The following is a 21,615-nucleotide window of genomic DNA, read 5'->3' as shown; positions in this document are numbered from 1 at the left end:
TTTATTCTCAATACTATTAATATTTAAAGCATTTACTTTGTGGATAGTCATTTTTACTCATTTATTTTTTTTACAAAAATGTTAATAAAATTAGTATATAACCACTCACCGAGATTTTTACGTCTACCGGTTTCGAGACGTACCCGTCTCTTCGTCAGGACAATGTTATAAACAGTAATGTTATTTGATAGATTTTTAGTTCACATAGGGAATGGACCATGAGATTTTTGGTTAAATCAATTCATAAAATTGTAAGTAAGTGATTCTCTATTATTTAATTAGATTTTTGGTCGTATAAACAAAGAAGAAATATTTATTGATTTGGCGTTTAATTTTTAGAACTCCATTTTAAGTTATGTATTCATTGTAAAATCAAACACAGATTATTTGAGTCTACTTAGTTGTATTGTATTGTTAAAAAACACATATAAATTAATATTGTGACAATTGTTTCGCCTAGTTATAACATTTTCAAACGAATGTGAAGATTATTTAATCAATCAGTACAATTAAGTCAGTCTATTTCATTTATAAAATTAAACAACTTTGTTTTAACCACTTTTTTATTGGTACCCTTTATCCAACCGGTTTCGACAAGAACCTTGTCATCATCAGGATTTATGTACCTACTAAATTCTAAAATATTGAAATACTCTAAATGTGTTAAATTCTAAAATATTGAGTATTTCAATATTTTAGAATTTAGTACATAAACCCTGATGATGACAAGGTTCTTGTCGAAACCGGTTGGATAAAGTGTACCAATAAAAAGTGGTTAAGATACAGTTGTTTTATTTTATAAAGTTTATAAAATGTGCCATAAAGAATCTGCGAAATACATTCAAGAAACAGTAAATTACATCTTCACATTCGTTTGAAAAAATTGTCACAATATTAATTTTTATGTGTTTTTTTTTAAACAATAAAATACAACTTAGTGGACTTAAAAAATCTTTTTTTTTTATTTAACAATTAATACACTAAAAAAGAAATAAAATCGCCTGCAACACAAGTTAGGACCCCCTTAAATTAAATTCAGGAACATAGAGTTCAAGTAAAAGTTCAAGGAGTCATATAGAATAAAATAAAAACATTAAAAACATTTTAAGGCGACATAATAATTACGTTATAACTCAAAATTCGTTTATGACGCATTTGAAGCGCGATAATTTTGTTAGTTAAAAATAATGACATTTAATAATAACTATTTTTTTTAGCGGCATGCATTTTTAAGTGGAATGTTAGCGGTTGTTTTCATAAGAACAACATCATATGTCAAAATTTATGATTTTTCAAGAGATTGATAATAAGGGTTCGTTAAAAAAATTATGATATTAAACAATAACATTTTTTTGTTTAAAATAATTTGCTGCATTGAGTCTTAGCAATAAGTCAGAGCACAAAATAGCTCAATGCATAGCTGTGAGTTTCTTCACTATAAGTTTGAGTATACAGTTGGCACAATAAGGATGAAAGCTGACCGAATGGATTGAAATGCGATCTCTCAGACAAATGTGCGGCAAAACGATGTATAATAGAAGTTCGAATGGTAAAATAAGTAAAAAAAATGCAAAGCTGAGATAAGCATTATCGATAAAATAAAGAGGGGTGTTGTAAGATGGTTTGGACACGTATAACGAATGAGTGAAGAAAGAACGGTAAAAAAAATAATGAGACGAATGTAGTCGGTAAAAATGAGAAGAGGAAGACCAAGAAAAACTTGGCATGATCAGATATGTAAAATATGTACTTGAAATATTGTCGGATCAGAATGAGTCGAAATAATCGGCGGATATGTGTGAGGAAATGCATGAATATATAAGACAGATTGGCGTTGCGTTCTATTCTATGTGCCTACCCCTGCGAGGAAGCGGCGTGATTGTAAGTAAGTAAGTTAGTTTGTTTAATAAATAAATAAATACGGAAAGGATGAAAAAACATTGTTATCGGCGAAATTTATTCATGTTTAAACAATGCTAGTCCGAGAATAATAATTTTAAAACGATTCCTGAATTTATAAAATGCATAAACATGAATGCGTTGTGTAGGTACATTTTGTGCGTGTGACAGAAATGACACAACATGACACAATAACGTATGTAATGCTGTTATTTAATACGGTAAAAATTGGGAGATTTGTGCGAAAAGACCAAATAAATATAATGTTTGTATTTTGAAAGTAAAAAAATTAAATTTATTAAAATTATTTGGGTAGTATGTTTTCTAGGGATGGAAAGATTGATAAAGACATAGAAAGGAGAGTGAATGCTGGGAACAGAGTGGATGGTGCACTAAAATCAGTTTTAGCAAATAAAAATCTATCAGCGGAAGCTAAACTGGCAGTACACAATGGAGTTCTGGTTCCAACCCTTATGTATGGAAGCGAAGCATGGAGTTGGCAAAAGAAGGATGAAAGCAGACTGAATCCAGTCGAAATGCGATCCCTCAGACGAATGTGTGGCAAAACGATGTTTGATAGATGTTCGAATGATGAAATAAGGAAAGAATGTAAGGCTGAGATAAGCATTATCGATAAAATTAAGAAAGGTGTGTTGAGATGGTTTGGACATGTGGAGCGTATGAGTGAAGAAAGAACGGTTAAACAAATTTATGGGGCGAATGTAGTTGGAAAAAGAAGCAGAGGACGACCTAGGAAAACTTGGCACAATCAGGTATGTCAAATACTTGAAAGCGGCCGGGTCAGGAGTCGTAATAACCGTCGGGTATGTATGAGGAGATGCATGAATGTAGAAGAGGCAAAGAATGTTTGCAAAGACGAGTGGTGTGGCGTTCGATTCTCTCTGCCTACCCCTGCGGGGAAGCGGCGTGATGGTTAGTTAGTTAGTATTTTGATGAATAGTTACCGAAACGAAATATGCGAGTACGAAATATATATCGGGTCATCTCAACACATCTCTATGTTGAGATAAAAATGTCAAAAATAATTCCTAAGCGGAGATAATCCAGATTTATGAAAGAGTATTTGGACTCAATTAAAAATGTTGAAAATAAAATAACAGATCAAATTATAAGAAAATTTAAATCATGTTTTCAGGCGGTTCTCAAATTTGTGAATTCAATCAAGGATTTGGACCTTGCATACAAATGCAAAGAGTCTTTGCTTGACAAAAGTTTTCTCTTTTCCAACATAGGTGTCGGAGAAATTCGTGACACATGAAAATTGATCAATATATCTGGGAAAATTGAGAGGTATGGTTGTCAATCATGGGTAGAATTAATGAATGTTACACGCGTTTAAAGTTATCACTTAAACCAGCCTATGACGTTCGTAAACCCCGTAAATGCCCAGACTTCCATATTCTTCTTCTTTTTTGTTGAGATGTTAAAAAATGTATGAAATTAAATCAATTTTATATTTTGTAATATTGCAAAGAGCGCTCCTTTCGAAAGCGAATAGCAAGCTTTCACCGTTCACAATTTTTTATTCCGTCAATCACATTAATGCTTCCAATAAATTATGTAAATTGTACTCTAGAAAAAAAATGTTAACCCATTTATATAGTAAACCGTTAAGGCTACAAGTCACCATTGACTCCTGATCGCTTGTCCAGTTCACACATATTTTGAATCGAATTGTAAAATAACCAGCGTAACAGTAGAAACGTTTATTGATTGCAAGTATCAAACGTAGCTCGAAGTTTAAGAAGTATTATTTAGGTTGGTTTTATAGATTGTATAAAAGTATAATGGCGTACATCTCTGAAGAGTTCGAAGGGAAGTGTGGCCTTATCACGGGAGGTGCTAACGGAATAGGACTTCATGTCTCCAGGGAGTTGCTGTTAAAGGGTATATCGGTAATAAAAATACATTATTTGTATTTTGAAAGTATCAAAACTATAAGAATGTGAAATTAAACACTTGAATAATCCACTTTTACAAGTTTTATTTTTATTTACGACTAGTTTCGAAAACGACAATTGTTTTCAATTAAAACCAGAATTTAATTTATACCAGAAGATGAAAACAATTGTCGTTATCGAAACTAGTCGCAAATAAAAATAAAACTCGAAAAGTGGATTATTCAAGTGTTTAATTTTAATAAAATAATCAAGTCATTCCACAAAAATAATGCTGAATCAATAAATAATATATAAGAATGTAAATAAATTTTTTTGAAAATTGAATAAGTAACAGATAAAGGGTAAAAATGATTTTATTGAAAAAACAGTTTTTTATTCCAAATGGCGGGGACATTTGTTGAACGTAATAGCTACAATATTAATTCATAAATTTTGCACATAAAAATTTTCGTAAGTCCTTCTCAACCTTTTTATATTGAATATTTTATATGAATATGTATATTTTTCATAACGTTTTTTTGACATATTTTAAAAGTCTATAATTCAAAACATAAATTTAAAAACTATTTCAAATATTAAATACAAGAAAAAGTTAATAATACAATTAAGTAAAAGTAAAAAACCAGATTTTCAAAAGGGTTCAAATTAAATACACAAGAAAAAGAAAATAATGCTTCCTTTTTCGAGTGAATATTTTTTTTGGTATTGTAAATGTTAATACTGTTTTATGTTTTGTTGTTTGCTTTTATTGAAGAAACTGGCAGTCGTTGACAAAATGGTCGCTCTGGATACGTGCAGAAGGCTGGTAGCGGAGTTCGGTAAGGACCGTATCATGTTGGTGAAATGCGACGTCTCTGTAGAAGCCGAGATGGAGAAGACCTTCAAAACGGTCTACGAAAAATTTCAAGCTTTGGATATTGTCATCAACAACGCGGGAATATTAGATGATTTACTATGGGAAAAGGAAATCGCTATCAATCTGGTTAGTACTTTATAAAATTCGATACTTAAGGGGGAGTACATCCAATTCAGTTTGCGTCCAGCTGCACAAGAAGCCACACGCTTTTATTTCATCACTCGTGAATTATATTTTTTTCTAATATACATCGGAATTTGACTTATTTTTAGAATATACAGTGGCGAGCACTCAAATGTTTCCGGACAAAAAATATCAGCTTTCTTTTTAAATACTTTTATTTGTCAAGATTTCTTGATAGATTGTCATTTTAAATTTTTCAACAACACTGTTTAAAGATGATAAACAAAAAAAGTGACTATTTAGCGATCAAAAATTTTGTTTAAAAAATAATGATTTTAATGTTCATTTGCAGATTTTCCATTTTTCGCACAAAAAAAATTGTTCACTTAATACTCACTTTTTTTGATATATCATTTAAAAAAAAATATTGTTAAATATTTTGAACAGAAAATCTATCAAGAAATCTCAACAACAGAAAAATATTTTTTAAAAAACCTTATATTTCAGTCTGGAAACGTTTGAAGTGCTCGCTACTGTATAAATATATTTTTTTAACTCCTATCCTTTCAATAACTCTTTTTTTCAAAACCATATATTCATTTAGAATAAAAACTTTTTTTTCAATACAAAACGGTATTTTCAGCAAAATATTCCATTACGTCAAATGTCACATGGGCTTAAAGAAAATTAAGTTACGATTTATCGTATGTTGGGCGTTAAAGCATAGTATTTAGAATTTCTTTTTGACAAGTAAACCTTTCATGCTTTATACTTAAGCATGTTATGTGATGTCATCGATTAAGCATGAAAGAAATCATGATTAACTGAGAAATATATGTATAAACTTTTGAGAAATGTGATAACTCTGTGGGTGTTTTATGTCAATATCGATATTTATTTAAAAAATAATATCCATAACCATATACCATTTTAGTATTAACAAAACAAGTATTTTATAAAAAAATATAGGGCATTAAAACAAATATTCTACTTTTTTTTTTATGTTCGTACTATGATAAATTTATTAAATTAAGAGTTATTCTGAAAATGACGAATTAATTAAATTATTATGAACAAACTTAGAGACAAATCTAATATATTATATTATTGAAAGGGATGATGTTACTATTAAAACGAAATAACTTTTGGTATGTACAATAATCTTATTCACCTCCGTTGTGCAGTGGTAAGCATATTTGGCTCCCATACTGGAAGTAAAAGGTTCGATTCCCGGGCGACGGGGGTTAAAATAAATATGTATTATATCACTGTTATATTTATTTAAAAATATAAGTGATTTTTTCACGCTTACATTTATTCAATATTACCTGAAGAGGAGGGCTGATCACCTTTCCTTCGTGTGTTAACGATCAAGATAACATTGCATTCATATGATGCAGTGCCCTATACACCATAGGGTGTGGATGAAGATTTGAATTGATAAAATTTATTTAATTTAACCTTGGACTGGTTCCTGAAGCGAAGGGATGATCTACTTGCCTTCATATAATAAACGATCGAATAAATATTGCGTCAATTTGATGCAGTACCCTATGCACTACTGAATGCGGACAGCGTTCAGTACTAGTAATATATTGAATAATAATTTAAACGTTCAAATGTTTTCATACATTTGATTTTACGGCGAAATTAAAATCAATTAAACATGAATGTAGATTTATGTAAAATAAGAAAGCTATGGTTGGTCGTTTTCATAATACTCACAATATGTACGGCATTGTAAAGGTCAAGCGATTCATGTAATTATGTCATTTATATTGTACAGTTAAAAGTATCGAATAATTTATATGTCGGACACATTGCGTCCGGAGAAAATGAGGTCTTTCTGGGCTTCAAATTAATATCTCATTTGCATACTATATCGCTCACTCCTTTCAAGAACGTCATAAATCAAAATACTTGATTTTTCAGGAGAACGTTTTTACAGTTTAAAAATATAATGCAATGTATTAAAAATAAATATCAAGCCACTTATTAAACTTTTTACTGTGCAACAGATCTTTCGAGGTAAAACCTGAAGGTTTTTTCTGCATTTGAAAAATATTAAGTATATTTAAAAAAATTATTAATCAATACCTTTTCTTCAAAATGCAAAAACATCACTTTCTACCCTGTAGCGGGTAAATATTAAGTTAAAAATATGCCACTTTTGCTGGGATATAGAACATTTTCTGGGCATTCTGAAAACATGCACAACTGGAAATTGACGATTTTTGATTTATGACGTTCTTGAAAGGAGTGAGCGATATATGAAATGTATAATAGAAAAAGTGTTTAAGGTCCAAAATAAGTTAAAACGTAACTTAATTTTCCTTAAATCCCGGTTACGTTTGACATAAATTTACATGTTTTTTCTTATACACCGTTTTTGTATTAAATAATAAGTTTTTATTTGAAATAAATAAATCGTAGTCATACAGGAGAAAGTGACCAAGTGCATTTATTTCAAAGAAGGGGATCGTTTACTATTTGATATCTTACTAGCTTGATATTGCCCTGAAAAAAATCCCAAAGGATTCTAAACATAGAAGTACATTGCCGATTACATTAAGTCACTTTCATCATTCTTTTGCCAACTCCATGCTTCACTGCCATAAATTAGGATTAGAAGCAAGACTCCGTTTTGTATTGCCAGTTTAGCTGTTGCTGAGAGTTTTTATGAGACAAAATATTTGCAGAATGGCACCATTAGAGGGACATTATTAGGTTTGAAGTACATGAGTAAACTGGAGGGAAAGGAAGGAGGAACTATCGTGAATGTTGCATCAGTTTCCGGTATTCGTCCTTCCGCCGGATGTCCCATCTACTCGGCAGTTTCTAACGGAATCATCGGACTGACAACAGCTTTTTCGGTACGTATATCAAATGATAAATTAAATTAAATATAAAAATGTGATGAATAATAAAACTATTTTGTAAATAAACCCTAGAATATTGAATGTATTTATTTATTTATATATATATATATATATATATATATATATATATATATATATATATATATATATATATATATATATATATATATATATATATATATATATATATATATATATATATATATATATATATAAATATATATATATATATATATATATATATATATATATATATATATATATATATATATATATATATATATATATATATATATATATATATATATATATATATATATATATATATATATATATATATATATATATATATATATATATATATATATATATATATATATATATATATATATATATATATATATATATATATATATATATATATATATTTAGTTTTTTTTTTGTTTTTTTATGAAGTTTTTTTTTGTATTAAGATGCCGTTCCATTACTCAAGAACTGGAGTGAGAATGATGACCATGTGTCCTGGGATAACATACACCAAGATCATATCTGGAGCCAGTAACAAAATGTTGTCTCCAGATATTGGGAAAGAGTGGCTTAAGGAGCTTTCTACCACTTCAACACAAAAGTAAGTTGATGACGTCTATTTGAGAATCTGAATATGAGATGTATATTTTAATAGTGCAAAACGGAGTTCTGGATGACCTTTCTAATGTACTGAAGTAAAGCAAAGAGTCGGGAAAAGAAGGAAAATAGACTGACTGTAGTCGAAATGATGTAAGGTTTGCAAAAAATATATATTCCAATGGTGTAATAAGCAAATAATACAAGGCTGAGATAAGCATAACCAAAAAAAAAATGTTGAGATGGTTTGGACATCTATAAAGTATGAGCAAAGAAAGAACGGTAAAACATACTATATACGGAGAATGTAGGTAAAATAGAAGCAAATGAAGACCCATAAAATCTTGCCATGATCAAGTATTTCAAATAGTTGAAAGTGAACAGGTCAGAAGTTGAAATAATTTACGGGGATGTAAAAGGAGATGCAAGAATGCTGAAGAGGCAAATAATGTTTGATGATAATGAGTTTGTATGGCATGGCGTTCAACCCTTTCTGTCTACTCCTTCAGTAAATAGTTAGTCAGTTAGATAGTTAGTCAGCAATGTATATTTAGTTAGTAAATGTATATTTCAATATTTTACAATAAAACTGCAGAACATTATAATGCGAAATGAAAAAATCGGAAGCGATCATTGATGTATATATATTTTTTAAATTATGAATCGCGTTAAACCATATTTGAGTAATATAAAAAAATAATTCAGAACAGATAAGAGGTTGCCATATATATTTTTTGGAATAAACACTTAAATATACAGAAAAAAATCATTTAAATTCAAGGATTATTTAAGTCAGGACCGGAAGTTTATTGCAATGAAATATTTATCATAATTTACGTTTTATCCTTAATTTAGGATATGACTAGTTATCCACGCATATTAAATAATTTTGTTACTTGACCGTCTAGAAAAAAGGATCAAAATAATGATAGCTGTGACGTTTTCTTACGGGTATCTAACAAAAATATATTTCTCTACTTCAAGAGACCGTTGTATGTAAGAATGCATATTTTTATAACTTTTTAGACCAGAGAATGTAGCCAGTGGTGTTGCTCACATGTTGCTGCACGGGTACAATGGTAGTACTTGGGTCAGCGAGGGAGGAAGATCCATTTATGAAGTCAACAAAGTCAGTCAAGAGGAGACAAGATCGTTATAAAAGAGCAGAAATTAATAGACGAACAACATCCATTTTTCCAGTAAAATTCATTTAAAATATGCCTTATGATACATACGTCAAAAGGCAGCTTTTGAAAAAAAATTATACTCTCTTCACGAAAAGATGCCGATAGAGGGAAAAGAAAACAATATAAATAAATATTTTTATAGTTATCTGAAATCCATGAAATTGTATGTATTTATTTGTATAAATACTTATTTTTAGTTGCATAAATAGTTCTGTTTGCTTTTCGAAATAGAAAATTAATATCGGTTTTATATGACAAAAAAATAATAATATAATCTTATTCATAATTATACCACATTATAAACTTTTATTTCATTGAAAATTTCTACACTTTTGATTTGGAAATCACTTTGTAGTAATACCCATTGATTTTATTATTTAAATTTTAGATGGTAAATACCACTATTCTTTAAAATTTGTTGTGACATATGTTTCGATACATTCAACAAAAAAATATGTTTAATGCATGGGAACACTTTTCGGAATAGGTTTTTTTGAAAGTCGCATTTACCAAGATTTTTATTATTATTTTTTTTCATATATATATATATATATATATATATATATATATATATATATATATATATATATATATATATATATATATATATATATATATATATATATATATATATATATATATATATATATATATATATATATATATATATATATATATATATATATATATATATATATATATATATATATATATATATATATATATATATATATATATATATATATATATATATATATATATATATATATATATATATATATATATATATATATATATATATATATATATATATATATATATATATATATATATATATATATTTATATATTTATATACATATATATTTATACATATTTAATTTTTAATTGAAAAAAACTAAGACTGGATATGGATTGAATTAAAACAAAACATTTTGCTTGTGTGGTTTATAAATATATTCTTATATTATATTATTTAAATAAGGTAGAAACTATAATTAAACATAAATTATTTAAATTAGTTTCATATGTCATTGTCTAAATTTTGATAATTAAACATTTCAAACCAAACTTCAAGCGTTTTATTTATTCTTCCTGTTTGTATTAATTACGTATTGCTAGTTTGTGATGTATACAATTTAAAATATTAAATCTTAGATTTATTTGATTAATTTTCCAGAAAAATAATCAAGGAGTTGTCAAGGGTATTGAAAAAGAAATGTATTGGGAGAATTATTAGTCTCTTTTCTTCGAAACCCATTGACATTATAATTTAGTTTCAATTAAAACATTTTTAGTGTGTGGTTTCGCCACAGTGCGAAATGAAACTCAAAAAAAATAATTATTCGAAGGACCAGTCTTATGGTATTAACAATAAGACGACGATTCTACAAGATAGAAATATTTAGATCGATTTGGAGTCGTGTTACTCTCCCGAGTTAGTTCGATGATTTATGCTCGAACTTTCAAGTACTAAGGGACGGCGAGTTCGATAAATATCAAATAGCACGTATGAATAAAGAACTAACCTTTTATTCTTATGGTTGGTCTTGATCCAGCGCTGGGATCAGGGCGATTCTCTCTTGACGGTGGTGATGGGGTCACAAAATACAGCGAGGTATTCACAACAATTCAATATATAGAGCGCCCGCGTGAAGAGTCAAATTGCAACTGTTTTTTACTTTTGTTTTCTTTTGTCTTGTATTCGGGCAGTCGGGCGTCGTTCGAAATTCAAAACGTACTACCGATAAGTACCGGCCAAACCAGTGTGTTTAAATACTTGTTCACAAATCTGGATTATTTGAAAATGTGATTATGATCCAGGATTCAGACCCTTTATACAAATATAAGAGATTCTCCTCAGTAAAAAAGCTTCTACATCTTACCAATAGATGTCTCTAGTGAAAAATTCTAGTGATTCATTTAAAATGTTTCGAAATTTGTTCATATATAAAGAACTTCCAAGAATTTGAGTAGTGTGGTCGTCAATCATGGGTGGAATTGGTGAATGTTGCACGTATGTAAAGTGATCACTTAAACCAGCCTATGACGGTCGTAAGCCCCGTAAATGCCCAGACTTACATATTATTCTTCATCTTTGTTGAGATGTCAAAAAATAATATGATGTTTCGATAAAATACAAAGTGATTTTGAAACTGTTTAATCATTTAAAAAGTGAAATACATCATGTAGTAACTTGGACTTCATGAATCGATAATTCGAGAGGTTCGCGTATTTCGGTACGGTTTTTATGTGCCAAAAATAAAACTTATTGTAGAGTTACAAGGAGGAGGGGTGGCGTATTTTGTCTGCCACGAAAGTCGAGCATTCAACAAAATGTCTGCCGTCAGTCTTTTTCGTGGCACTTTAATAGTTTTCAAAACTCAACCGGCATATTCGAATAGACGGTTTTCCAATACAAGGTCTACAATACAATAAGGCAAAAAACAATTAAATGCCACGTAGTAACACTTCTGTCGAGTTTTGACATGGAGATGTGCCAATGAAATTCGAACCCGACTTTAGTTCAATGATACTACTGTCTAGGAATAAATCAGTCGGTTCTTAATCGGGTCTAAATCTTGACTAACAAAAATATCCAGCGTATTATTTTTGAAACGACATCACCATACAAACAGGATATTTTTTATTTTTATTTTTCAAAACATTTTACATATATAAGTCATATATATTACATTCCCGATGAGTAATTTCCATTTCTCATTTTGGGACAAGGAATTGAGGTAAACAAGACTGGTACACAAATAATAAAGTTACAAAAAGATTTTTGAAAAATAACCAAAACTAATACATGACAGAATATAACAACAATAAACAGGTATAATAAATAGGCATAAGAAGCATATTTAAAAGAAATAAATGAGAAAAATATAAGGTAAGAAGCATATCGTAGTCATACAGGAGAAAGTAACCAAGTGCATTTTTTACAAAAACGTTATCATTGACTATTTGATATATTTTGAGCTTAATATTGCCCTGAAAAAAAAGGATTTCAAACTTGGAAGTATAATATATTGACTTGTTAAAAATGACTAACTGCATTAGTGTTTATTTTCTTGCCAAGCAAAAGTGTGTTAAATGGCCCTCCTGAACATTTTACGTTAGTTGGTCACTTTCTCCTGTACGACTACGGTATGTATATGATCCAATTTCGAAACATTGTACAAAAATCACTAGAATTTTCACGAGAGACATGTCTTGGTAAGATGAAGAAGTCTTTTTATTGAGCATAAACTCTTATATTTATATGTGTTTGATTTGTATGTATCGATGTGTTTGGTTGATCGGTGTGATGAGATATTTTAAGCCTGCAATCTCGGTTTCAGAGGGATGATATTTAAAAGAAACAAACGAGAAAAAAAGATAAAGTTAAGACAAATTAAGAAAATATGACTAAACACTACATCTTTCCATAAAGTATTTTTCCACATCATTTATTTTGGATCCCCGAATGGGTCCTATTTTTATAGTAATGTTTACAACATTTTTAGGTGTATCCAAGTCCTTGTTCACAAATCTGGATTTCTCCATTTCGGAGTTATTTTAACATTTTATCAATACATGTATAAAATAAATAAAAACGTTTTCAAACTAACTACAGATGCTACCGTGATCTCAAACATGAAGCGACATGAAATTTATCATATTTGTCATAGTACCAAAAATTTGAAAAGTCTTCTTATTCTTCTTTAGATAGGACTAAGTCCTGCTATTCTCGGAGTCCGCTCTTCGGAGGTGGAAGACCAGCTATCTTTCCATCTTTCCATCGTTTAGGTGGTCTTCCTGGGGGTCTGTTACCTCTTATGCATTCGTCTGCTGTTATCCTCTCCACTCGATACGAATTTGCTCTTCCCACACGATCTCTCCAAAAACGTCTTCTTACTCTTCCCAATCGCACAACATCTTCAACATCACAGATTCTTCTTATTTCAGAGTTTCTTACTCTGTCGCGAAGTGTTAGACCTGCAATGGGTCGTAGGGTCTTCATTTCGATAGTTCGTGGAAGGCTTTTTCTTCTCGTGGTGTCAGCTCTTGTTTCTATGCCGTATGTCAATCATGTATAGGTTGGTAAATGTTACACGTGTGTAAGTGATAACATAACCACACTATGAAAGGTCATAAGCCCAGTAAATACTCAGATTTTCGTATTCTTCTTCATCTATGTTGAGATGTCAAAATGTATAGTATTGTTGCTTAGATTGTTGCCTAGTTGCATTTACAATTTTTTTCCTTATATGTACTTTTGTATCAGTTTAAACATATGTCATAGTTTGACAAAAAAAATTTTTTACCGAATTTAAATTGAATGACCTATTGATTGATTTTATTCATTGACATTGACCTATTTACACTTGTTGGTTCATTTATTCATGAATGTATGCAAGGCGGTCTAGTTTAATTAGTTTATATTATTATTTTTAAATGACACACTAAAATATCCGTAGTCCACATTTCGGGATCAAATGTTAAGTTCGCGCGTATCATGTAAATTTCGAGTGTTTTCCTGTCAACAACTGTTTAGATTTCCCGGGATTTCGAATTTTCGGGGCTCTACTGTAAATCAACAATGTATTTTATGTACATCAAATAATAACTATGACGCAATCAAGTAATATTTATTCTGATAATTCTTTAACAAAATATTATTATGAGGTTTATCACCAAAAGAAAAAAATATATTTTTTAAAATTTAATAATGAGTTTCGATGATTTATTCATCGTAATATTCTTGTTTTTAATGTAGAAATCGTAATGACGTTTCTGTGTTTCTCTTTCTTAAAAAAAACAGTAAAATAAAATAATCGTTCCACTTGAAATACACAAAATGTAAGCATGATGGACATGATTGTTGAAACAAATTTTATCTCGTGTTGATAAGATAACAAAGTTTGAAATTGATTTAAACTATTTTAAAATAAGACAGTTTTTCTTGTGGTTGTGAGTTACGTTATAACAAAATTAAACATAATATCAATTTTTATTTCGACAATGGATTTGATAGGAAAGAATGCTTTAGTGACTGGGGGTGCCAAGGGAATCGGTTTAGAGTGCATAAAAGAATTGCTTAACGAAGGAATTGCCGTAAGTAAAATAAACATATTTCATTTTAGTGTTTTACTGACATTCCTTGGTGGAACTGCATTTTATATAATAAAATAACAACTTATTAATTTTTTCCACATTAATTTTTTTTGACCAGCAACCGGGTTTCGTCGTAACCGACATTATAAGACTGGGTCACCGACATCATTACCAGTCTGATGATGTTGGTTGCGACAAGACCCGGTTGCTGGTCAAATAAAATTCATGTGAAAAAAAATACATAATGGTTATTTTATTACATAAACATATTTATTGAAAAAATCATACATGTGAAAATATGAAAATACAAATATCAATAACAACAAAAAATTACCTGTGTATTATTTTATTATTATTATATATTATTATGCATTATATATTATTATTATTATATATTATTATTATTATATATTATTATTATATATCATTTTATTTTATTATTTTATATAGTATTTGGACACACTCAAAATGTTGTAAAAAATTACCTTTTAAAAAAGGCAGGATTATTTATTTAATTTGTTACAACATACTGTAGTAAAAAGTATTTAAATATTCTTGGAGTCTATTCAAATAATAATGAAACTACTAAATGGGTTTTTAAACTTTTATTTTATATAACAGCTTAATCCGATTGAACAAACATAGGCAAGATTCATTTCGAATAAGTTTACATGTAATTTTAGGAGAAATATCGTTTTACTAAACTATCGTTTTATTTTTTAGATACTTCTATTTGATCAGTGAATTATCAACAATTAATTATTTTCATTCTGAGTGAATGATCAGACACTGGGTCATTCACTCAGATGAATCCATCTTCGTTAATATACAAACGATAAATGTTTCTTCTCAAGTTGAGACACCTATAATATGAAAAAAAAAAATTTTGTCGTTTAACTCTAATAGAAATGTATTTGAATAATCGCTCACTCCTTTCAAGAACGTCATAAATAAAAAATCATCAATTTTCAGTTGAGCATGTTTTCGGAATGCCCAGAAAATGTACTATATCCCAGCAAAAGGGGCATATTTTTAACTTAATATTTACCCGCTACAAGGCAGAAAGTGTTGTTTTTACATTTTTAAGAAAAGGTATTGTTTAATTATTTTTTGAAATAAACTAAATATTTTTCAAATGGAGAAAGAACCTTCAGTTTTTGCCTAAAAAGATCTGTTGCACAGTAAAAAGTTCAATAAATGGCTTCATATTTATTTTTAATACATTGTATTATATTTTTAAACTTTAAAAACGTTTTTTTTATTGATTTATGACGTTCTTGAAAGGAGTGATCGTAATGTAAATAACAATTGTATTAATTTGGACTGAAACAGAAATGCGCTATACTGGATTTAAACGAAGAGTTGGGGATGACAATTAGAAGAGATTTGGCATCAGAGTATGGGGCAGATCGAGTGATTTTTGTACGTTGCGATGTGACTTGTAACGAGTCCTTCGAGGATGCTGTCAAGGCTGTCATATCTGAATTCGGATCCTTGGATATATTTGTGAATAACGCTGGGATCGTATGTGAACCACGCAATTGGGAAAAAACTATAGACACAAATGTGGTAAGTTATGACATAGATGCAATGTGGTTTTGATCTTTAAATAATATATAAAGGTGAGCTGTAAGTCCAAAATTATCACAAAAACAAAGAAGTTAATACGTTTAATTTACTTGTAAGGCAATGTTTTTTAGATGTAATTGTAACAAAAACAAATTTGAATAAAACCATCTGCTTTTTTTCTTCTTGTAAATACACTTAATTAAATATTTTTATCACAAAAATACAATAATGTATTTCAAACCAAAAAGGTTTTGAACATATGAAAGTACCTTTATAATACCTATAGTACCTATATGTCCGCCTCCGTAGTGTAATGGTCAGCACGCTAGGCTACCGTTCTGGAGGTCCCGGGTTCGATTTCCATAGGGAGGTCTAATAAATATAATTTTTTTCACTTTACAATTTATTTTTTCACTTTAATATTTATTCAATATTACCCTGGACTGGTACCTGAAGCGGAGGGCTGATCACCTTTCCTCCGTTTGTTAACGATCACGATAACACTGCGCTTATATGATGCAGTGCCCTATGCACCATTGGGGTGCGGATAAGGGCTCGAAAAAAACCTATATAATATTTTAACTGCTTTCTTTCTTTGTGCATTTATAGTGTTAAATACAATACATTTAATTAAAATACGAGTTTAGGAGTTAACGTACTAGAAGGGATATATTTTTTTATGTTTCCATTGCTGAGGCAAGGTATTTGTCGAAACCTGTTGTAATAATAGTACCTAAGATAAAAGTGTTTAAAAATAAACTGTGTGTTTTATTGATTTCTTGAAGACTATGATATTTGTAAAAAATAAAGTACTTTTGTATGTATGTTTAAATGGAGTACATTATTATTTTACAATAAATCCATGTTTTTTTTAGAAAGGCACGATCAGAGGTACTATTTTAGCTTTCAAATACATGGGGTTGGATACGTGCGGTAATGGAGGCTGTGTTGTCAACATGTCATCGATTTTAGGTTATATTCCATCTTCATGGTTTCCAATCTACTCCAGTAGTAAGCATGCTATCCTGGGATATAGCAGATCGATGGGGGTAAATATATGACTTTTAACATATTCCATATAAATACACGCGTATTTCAAATACAATTAAATTTTCTGGCGTTTCTCATGTGTGTGATTATAATCCAGGAATCGGACCTCACATACTAATATAAGAGTTTCTGCTCAATAAAAACTTATTTTCATCTCACCAATAAATGTCTCTAGTGAAGTTCTAGTGATTCAAGAATAATGTTTCAAAATTGGTTCATATATCGTAGTCGTACAGGAGAAAGTGACTAACTAACAAAACGTAAAATGTTCAGGAGGGCCATTTAAGTCACTTTTTCTTGGCAAGAAAATTAACATCAATGCAGTCATTTTTAACAAGTCAATATATTATACTTCGAAGTTTAAAATCGTTTGCGATTTTTTTCAGGGCAATATTAAGCTGGTAAAATATCAAAATAGTCAATGATTACGTGTTTGTAAAAAATGCACTTGGTCACTTTCTCCTGTATGACTACGATATATAGAACTTCCAAGAATTTGATTAGTGTGGTTGTCAATAATGGGTAGAATTGGCGTTTGTTACACGTGTGTAAAGTGATCACTTAAACCAGCCTATGACGGTCGTCAGCCCCGTAAATGCCCAGACTTCCATATTCTTCTTCATCTTTGATGAGATGTCAAAAAAGAATAAAAAAATGCTTTAGTTGGCCACTGCTCTAAACTTATTAATGTGTACGAACTCTAAAAAAGAGATTGATTAAAAATATTTTTTCTTAATATATTTTGCTTCATTAAGGCTCCAATTCACATGAGAAAATCTGGCGTGAGAGTTGCAGTTTTATGTCCTGGCTCCACTTCGACTGACTTGCAAAAAGAAGCAAGAGAATCCTTGGATGCAGAAATGAGAGCAGAATTAATGAAAGTCCTGTCAGACCATGGAAAACCACAAGAGTACGTTAAAAAATTTAAATCCCAAAGATATTGCTCACTCCTTTCAAGAACGTCATTTATGAAAAAATGGATTTTTCAGGAAAACGTTTTTAATTTTTAAAAATATAAAACAATTTATTAAAAATAAATATCAAGCCACTTATTGAACTTTTTACTGTGCTACAGATCTTTTTAGGTTAAACTTGAAGGTTTTTTCTCCATTTAAAAAAAAACTAGTTAAAAAAATAATTAAACAATACCTTTTTTTCAAAATGCAAAAACAACACTTCCTGCCCGTAGCGGGTAAATATTAAGTTTAGAATATGCCTCTTTTGCTGGGATATAGTACATTTTTTAGGCATTCCGAAAACATGGACAACTGAAAATGGACGATTTTTGATTTATGACGTTCTTGAAAGGAGTGAGCGATACAATAAAAATAAGTATATGTTACACTGTTATACTGTTAAAAGTAATCGCTTAAGCCAGCCGTTCTGTCAGCCCACTCAGTTACCGTAATAGAGGTGCCGGGTTCTACTCCCGGGGGGGTGAGGGCAAATATATGTTAGTGATTTCTCACTTCAATATTTATTGAACATTACCCTGGACTGGTATCTGAAGCGGAGGGCTGATCACGTTTCCTTTATGTGTTAAGCATAAAGATAACACTGCGTTTAAATGCAGTGCCCTATGCATCATTACGTTAGGATGAGGGTTTGAAGAAGAAAAATAAGAATATACGTATACTAGGCTTTTTAATTGAGTTTGTGCGTGAGTGTCAGTAAACATCACTATAAGTAGTACTGGTCTTACACTTCGTGGTTTCCTCAGGCTAACTTTTCTAAGAGGCTTTTAACGATAATTTGATAGTATTATCCGTATTTGCCTCTTTTCAAAGTATTTTAATATTTTCTAGTACGAAAATATTAAAAGGTCGAAACCTTCAGCATCCACCAAGTTGGAACTTAAGAAAGAAGCCGAATTTAACGTTAAGATTTTGTTCCTTGCAATATCTCGTTTTCATTCACAATTCGGTACTGTTTACATGTGATATATTCAATTAAGGCATACATAAATACTATAAAACTACTGATCCCTTTCACTGCCTACACCGGGGTACTTCTAGAAAATTTGGTGATGGATTTACAAACTTGTACTTATTTAGATTGGCAGTGGGATATTATAAGCTTTTAAATGTAAATTCACAGTAAAATCAAGATACAATTTTGTTTCACATTTTCAATAAATTTCGAAACTTAGTTTAAAAAAATTGCCATGCAAGAGAAGATTTGTTAATAAGCCTAGATGCTTCTGTATCAGATCTGGGAATACGGTGGGACAGCTTTCAATAAAAACATACGTAAATACATACCTTTACTGATTTTAGTTAAAATTAATTATATCGCCTTTTCAGGGTTGTAACGGTGGCAAAGGGACTCGTTGAAATGGTCAAAAAGGCTGACAATGGATCCGTGTGGTCAGTGGATGGAGATAAGCCAGCTTACCAACTAGTTATGCCAGATGTTAAGTTCTTTGCAAACAAAACATAATGTTTCTTTCGATTTCAGATAACCATATAAAAAAAATCTAATATTTTTAAAAATAAAGGTAAAAAGTTTTTGAAATATTGTTTTTATTTAATTTTTTTTAAAAATCAAACTTCACTCTAGGTGAAACATTGATAAATGAGATTAAAAATTCATAAAAAAACACAACAATTGTTTCCCATATTAAGTTCTGATATATGTTCGATTGAAAAATAAATCATCAATGTAATAACATACTGATTTAAATACGGAAACATTTTTACTGAAAAATTTGTAAATAATAATAAGTTATGACGTACTTTATTGCATGCGTGATTAATATTGTGTTTTATCGTTCTTCAATTTACTGTGTGCAGAGGTCTTATGTTTTCAATTAATGAAGCCTAGAAAAAATATTAAAATGTATAAACTTGAAGTGATTCTCAAAATGTGAAAAAAAAACAAGGTATTGATATCTTAAATTTTTCAATATTTTGTTCTCTCTTTATCTGATTTTTTAAAAAGATTTTTACTCCCCATCTAAGACGAAGCACATTTTTACGAAGGAAGATTGAAGTCTGTATTTCAGAGCTTATGCTTTGGTATTTGGCTGACTTAAGTATTCACTTTATACACTAGTGTAACGGTTACCATTCTGCTCATTATTAAACATCTAAATAACATTTATTTCAAAAGTTGTATAAATTTACTATTGTAAGATTCCTTTCGTATGTTGATTGAAATATTGAGACATGCGGAGTTTTGATAAAATAAATACGAAAAAAGATTTTGTGAACTCCGTTCGTCATCAGAACCATCCTAATTAATTATACATGTGTACATGTATTTAAATTATTTGTTATTTTGAAGACAAAAAAAACAGTTTTTCTAATTTACATCTATATTAATAGATAAATTTTTAAAGTTTTTATTTAAGTTTTAATGTAGCAATTTAAATAGATACAGAATTACAATTTAATGCTAATGTCTGTCTTTTAAGCTTGGCTTGGTTTTCGCTGAGAAAGCAATACAGGGGCTAACCCCTTTCTTGTTCAGCGTCCCACAGGTTGAGGTTGTGTGGATGAAGGTACTTTACCTTGTGGTAGGTTCTGGAATGCAATGTTTGCGTGTGCAGATTATGGGCTGGTGTTACAGTCGAGGCCACCGTCTGTCAACTTGTGTTTCGAGAAAATATTAATGGATTTTTTTCCATTTCACATAACACATATGGTTATTAATAATTTTGATAAACGGCGTCATTCCTTAGCGTTGTAGGATGGACTCTCGACTTACAAAACTAAAAATTTCGATTCTTGGTAGTTGGAAAATAAATTAAAGATTTTTTTTCATGTTGACATCTCAGCATAGATGAAGAAGAATATGCCAGTCTTTGAGGAAGTCTTAGAAAGATCACTAAGGGTAGTTTTACGAAGCGTAGATAAATTTTACTTTACTTCTAAAAAAGCACTTTGTTATACGTGTGTAAAGTAACCACTTAACAAGCCTATGGCAGGTCATAAACCCAGTAAACACAAATATTTCATAAAATTAACCTATAAGTGGAGAAACCCAGATTTGTAATGAATGATTTACATACACTTAAAATATGGCGATTTAATTTAATTCTATCATGGATTAATGTATGAAAAAGGGTGGTTTATTTATTTTAACAAAGAGGGATTGTTATGAAGGTGTGGTGTCACAAAGATGCGCTACAAATGTACGTGTGTAAGTACTCATGGCTAAATAACATTAACATAAAATGGGATCGTTATACGCTACATAAACATGTTGGTGATGTACTTGTAATAATATTGACCCTTAGCTCTCCTATGTCGAGTGTGGCTTGATATTGTATTTATTACGCCTACTCTGATGTCAATTCTGATTCGATTTTATTAATTTGGCAAAATTTAAAAAAAATTATATAAATTTAAAAAATGAACACACTACGCTATAACTGTAATAATGTCCCCTTTTAAAATCGAT

General features: G+C 29.8%; 3 protein-coding genes across 7 annotated transcripts in view; 2 read left to right on the top strand and 1 right to left on the bottom strand.

Moving 5' to 3' along the window:
* The window catches only part of LOC148301693 (glycine receptor subunit alpha-2-like), a 102,179-nt gene that overhangs the window by 46,231 nt on the left and 34,333 nt on the right, over positions 1-21,615 (bottom strand). Inside the window, exon 1 of one of the 5 annotated variants that reach the window (XM_088272854.1) lies at positions 11,019-11,244. The exons of the other annotated variants lie outside the window; for them this stretch is intronic. The gene's annotated coding sequence lies outside the window, so the exon portion shown is untranslated. Of the gene's footprint in view, positions 1-11,018; positions 11,245-21,615 lie in introns of those variants that run through there. 5 annotated transcript variants of the gene reach the window in all.
* LOC148301695 (15-hydroxyprostaglandin dehydrogenase [NAD(+)]-like) lies at positions 3,563-10,013 on the top strand. The gene is made up of 5 exons (XM_088272855.1): positions 3,563-3,815; positions 4,576-4,803; positions 7,500-7,673; positions 8,153-8,307; positions 9,330-10,013. The coding sequence occupies exons 1-5, from the start codon at positions 3,708-3,710 to the stop codon at positions 9,460-9,462; spliced, it is 798 nt and encodes a 265-aa protein (XP_088128981.1). The 5' UTR covers positions 3,563-3,707; the 3' UTR covers positions 9,463-10,013.
* On the top strand, positions 14,500-19,650 carry LOC148301694 (15-hydroxyprostaglandin dehydrogenase [NAD(+)]-like). Its single transcript, XM_088272861.1, has 5 exons — positions 14,500-14,592; positions 15,925-16,116; positions 17,037-17,210; positions 17,967-18,121; positions 19,515-19,650. Exons 1-5 carry the CDS (start codon positions 14,500-14,502, stop codon positions 19,648-19,650), a joined length of 750 nt encoding a protein of 249 aa, XP_088128987.1.

Source organism: Brachycentrus maculatus, unplaced genomic scaffold, assembly GCF_059751285.1.
Source record: "Brachycentrus maculatus isolate JH-2025_06_01 unplaced genomic scaffold, ASM5975128v1 h1tg000528l, whole genome shotgun sequence".
Taxonomy (NCBI): domain Eukaryota; kingdom Metazoa; phylum Arthropoda; class Insecta; order Trichoptera; family Brachycentridae; genus Brachycentrus; species Brachycentrus maculatus.
Note: the sequence above shows the minus strand (reverse complement) of the source record. Positions and strands in the feature narration are given on the sequence as shown.

Coding starts and splice junctions, on each gene's coding strand:
- LOC148301695 (XM_088272855.1), top strand. CDS start 3,708: ATGGCGTACATCTCTGAAGAGTTCGAAGGGAAGTGTGGCCTTATCACG. Junction 3,816..4,575: donor TGCTGTTAAAGGGTATATCG/GTAATAAAAATA, acceptor CTTTTATTGAAG/AAACTGGCAGTCGTTGACAA. Junction 4,804..7,499: donor AGGAAATCGCTATCAATCTG/GTTAGTACTTTA, acceptor AAATATTTGCAG/AATGGCACCATTAGAGGGAC.
- LOC148301694 (XM_088272861.1), top strand. CDS start 14,500: ATGGATTTGATAGGAAAGAATGCTTTAGTGACTGGGGGTGCCAAGGGA. Junction 17,211..17,966: donor GATATAGCAGATCGATGGGG/GTAAATATATGA, acceptor TGCTTCATTAAG/GCTCCAATTCACATGAGAAA. Junction 18,122..19,514: donor GACCATGGAAAACCACAAGA/GTACGTTAAAAA, acceptor TCGCCTTTTCAG/GGTTGTAACGGTGGCAAAGG.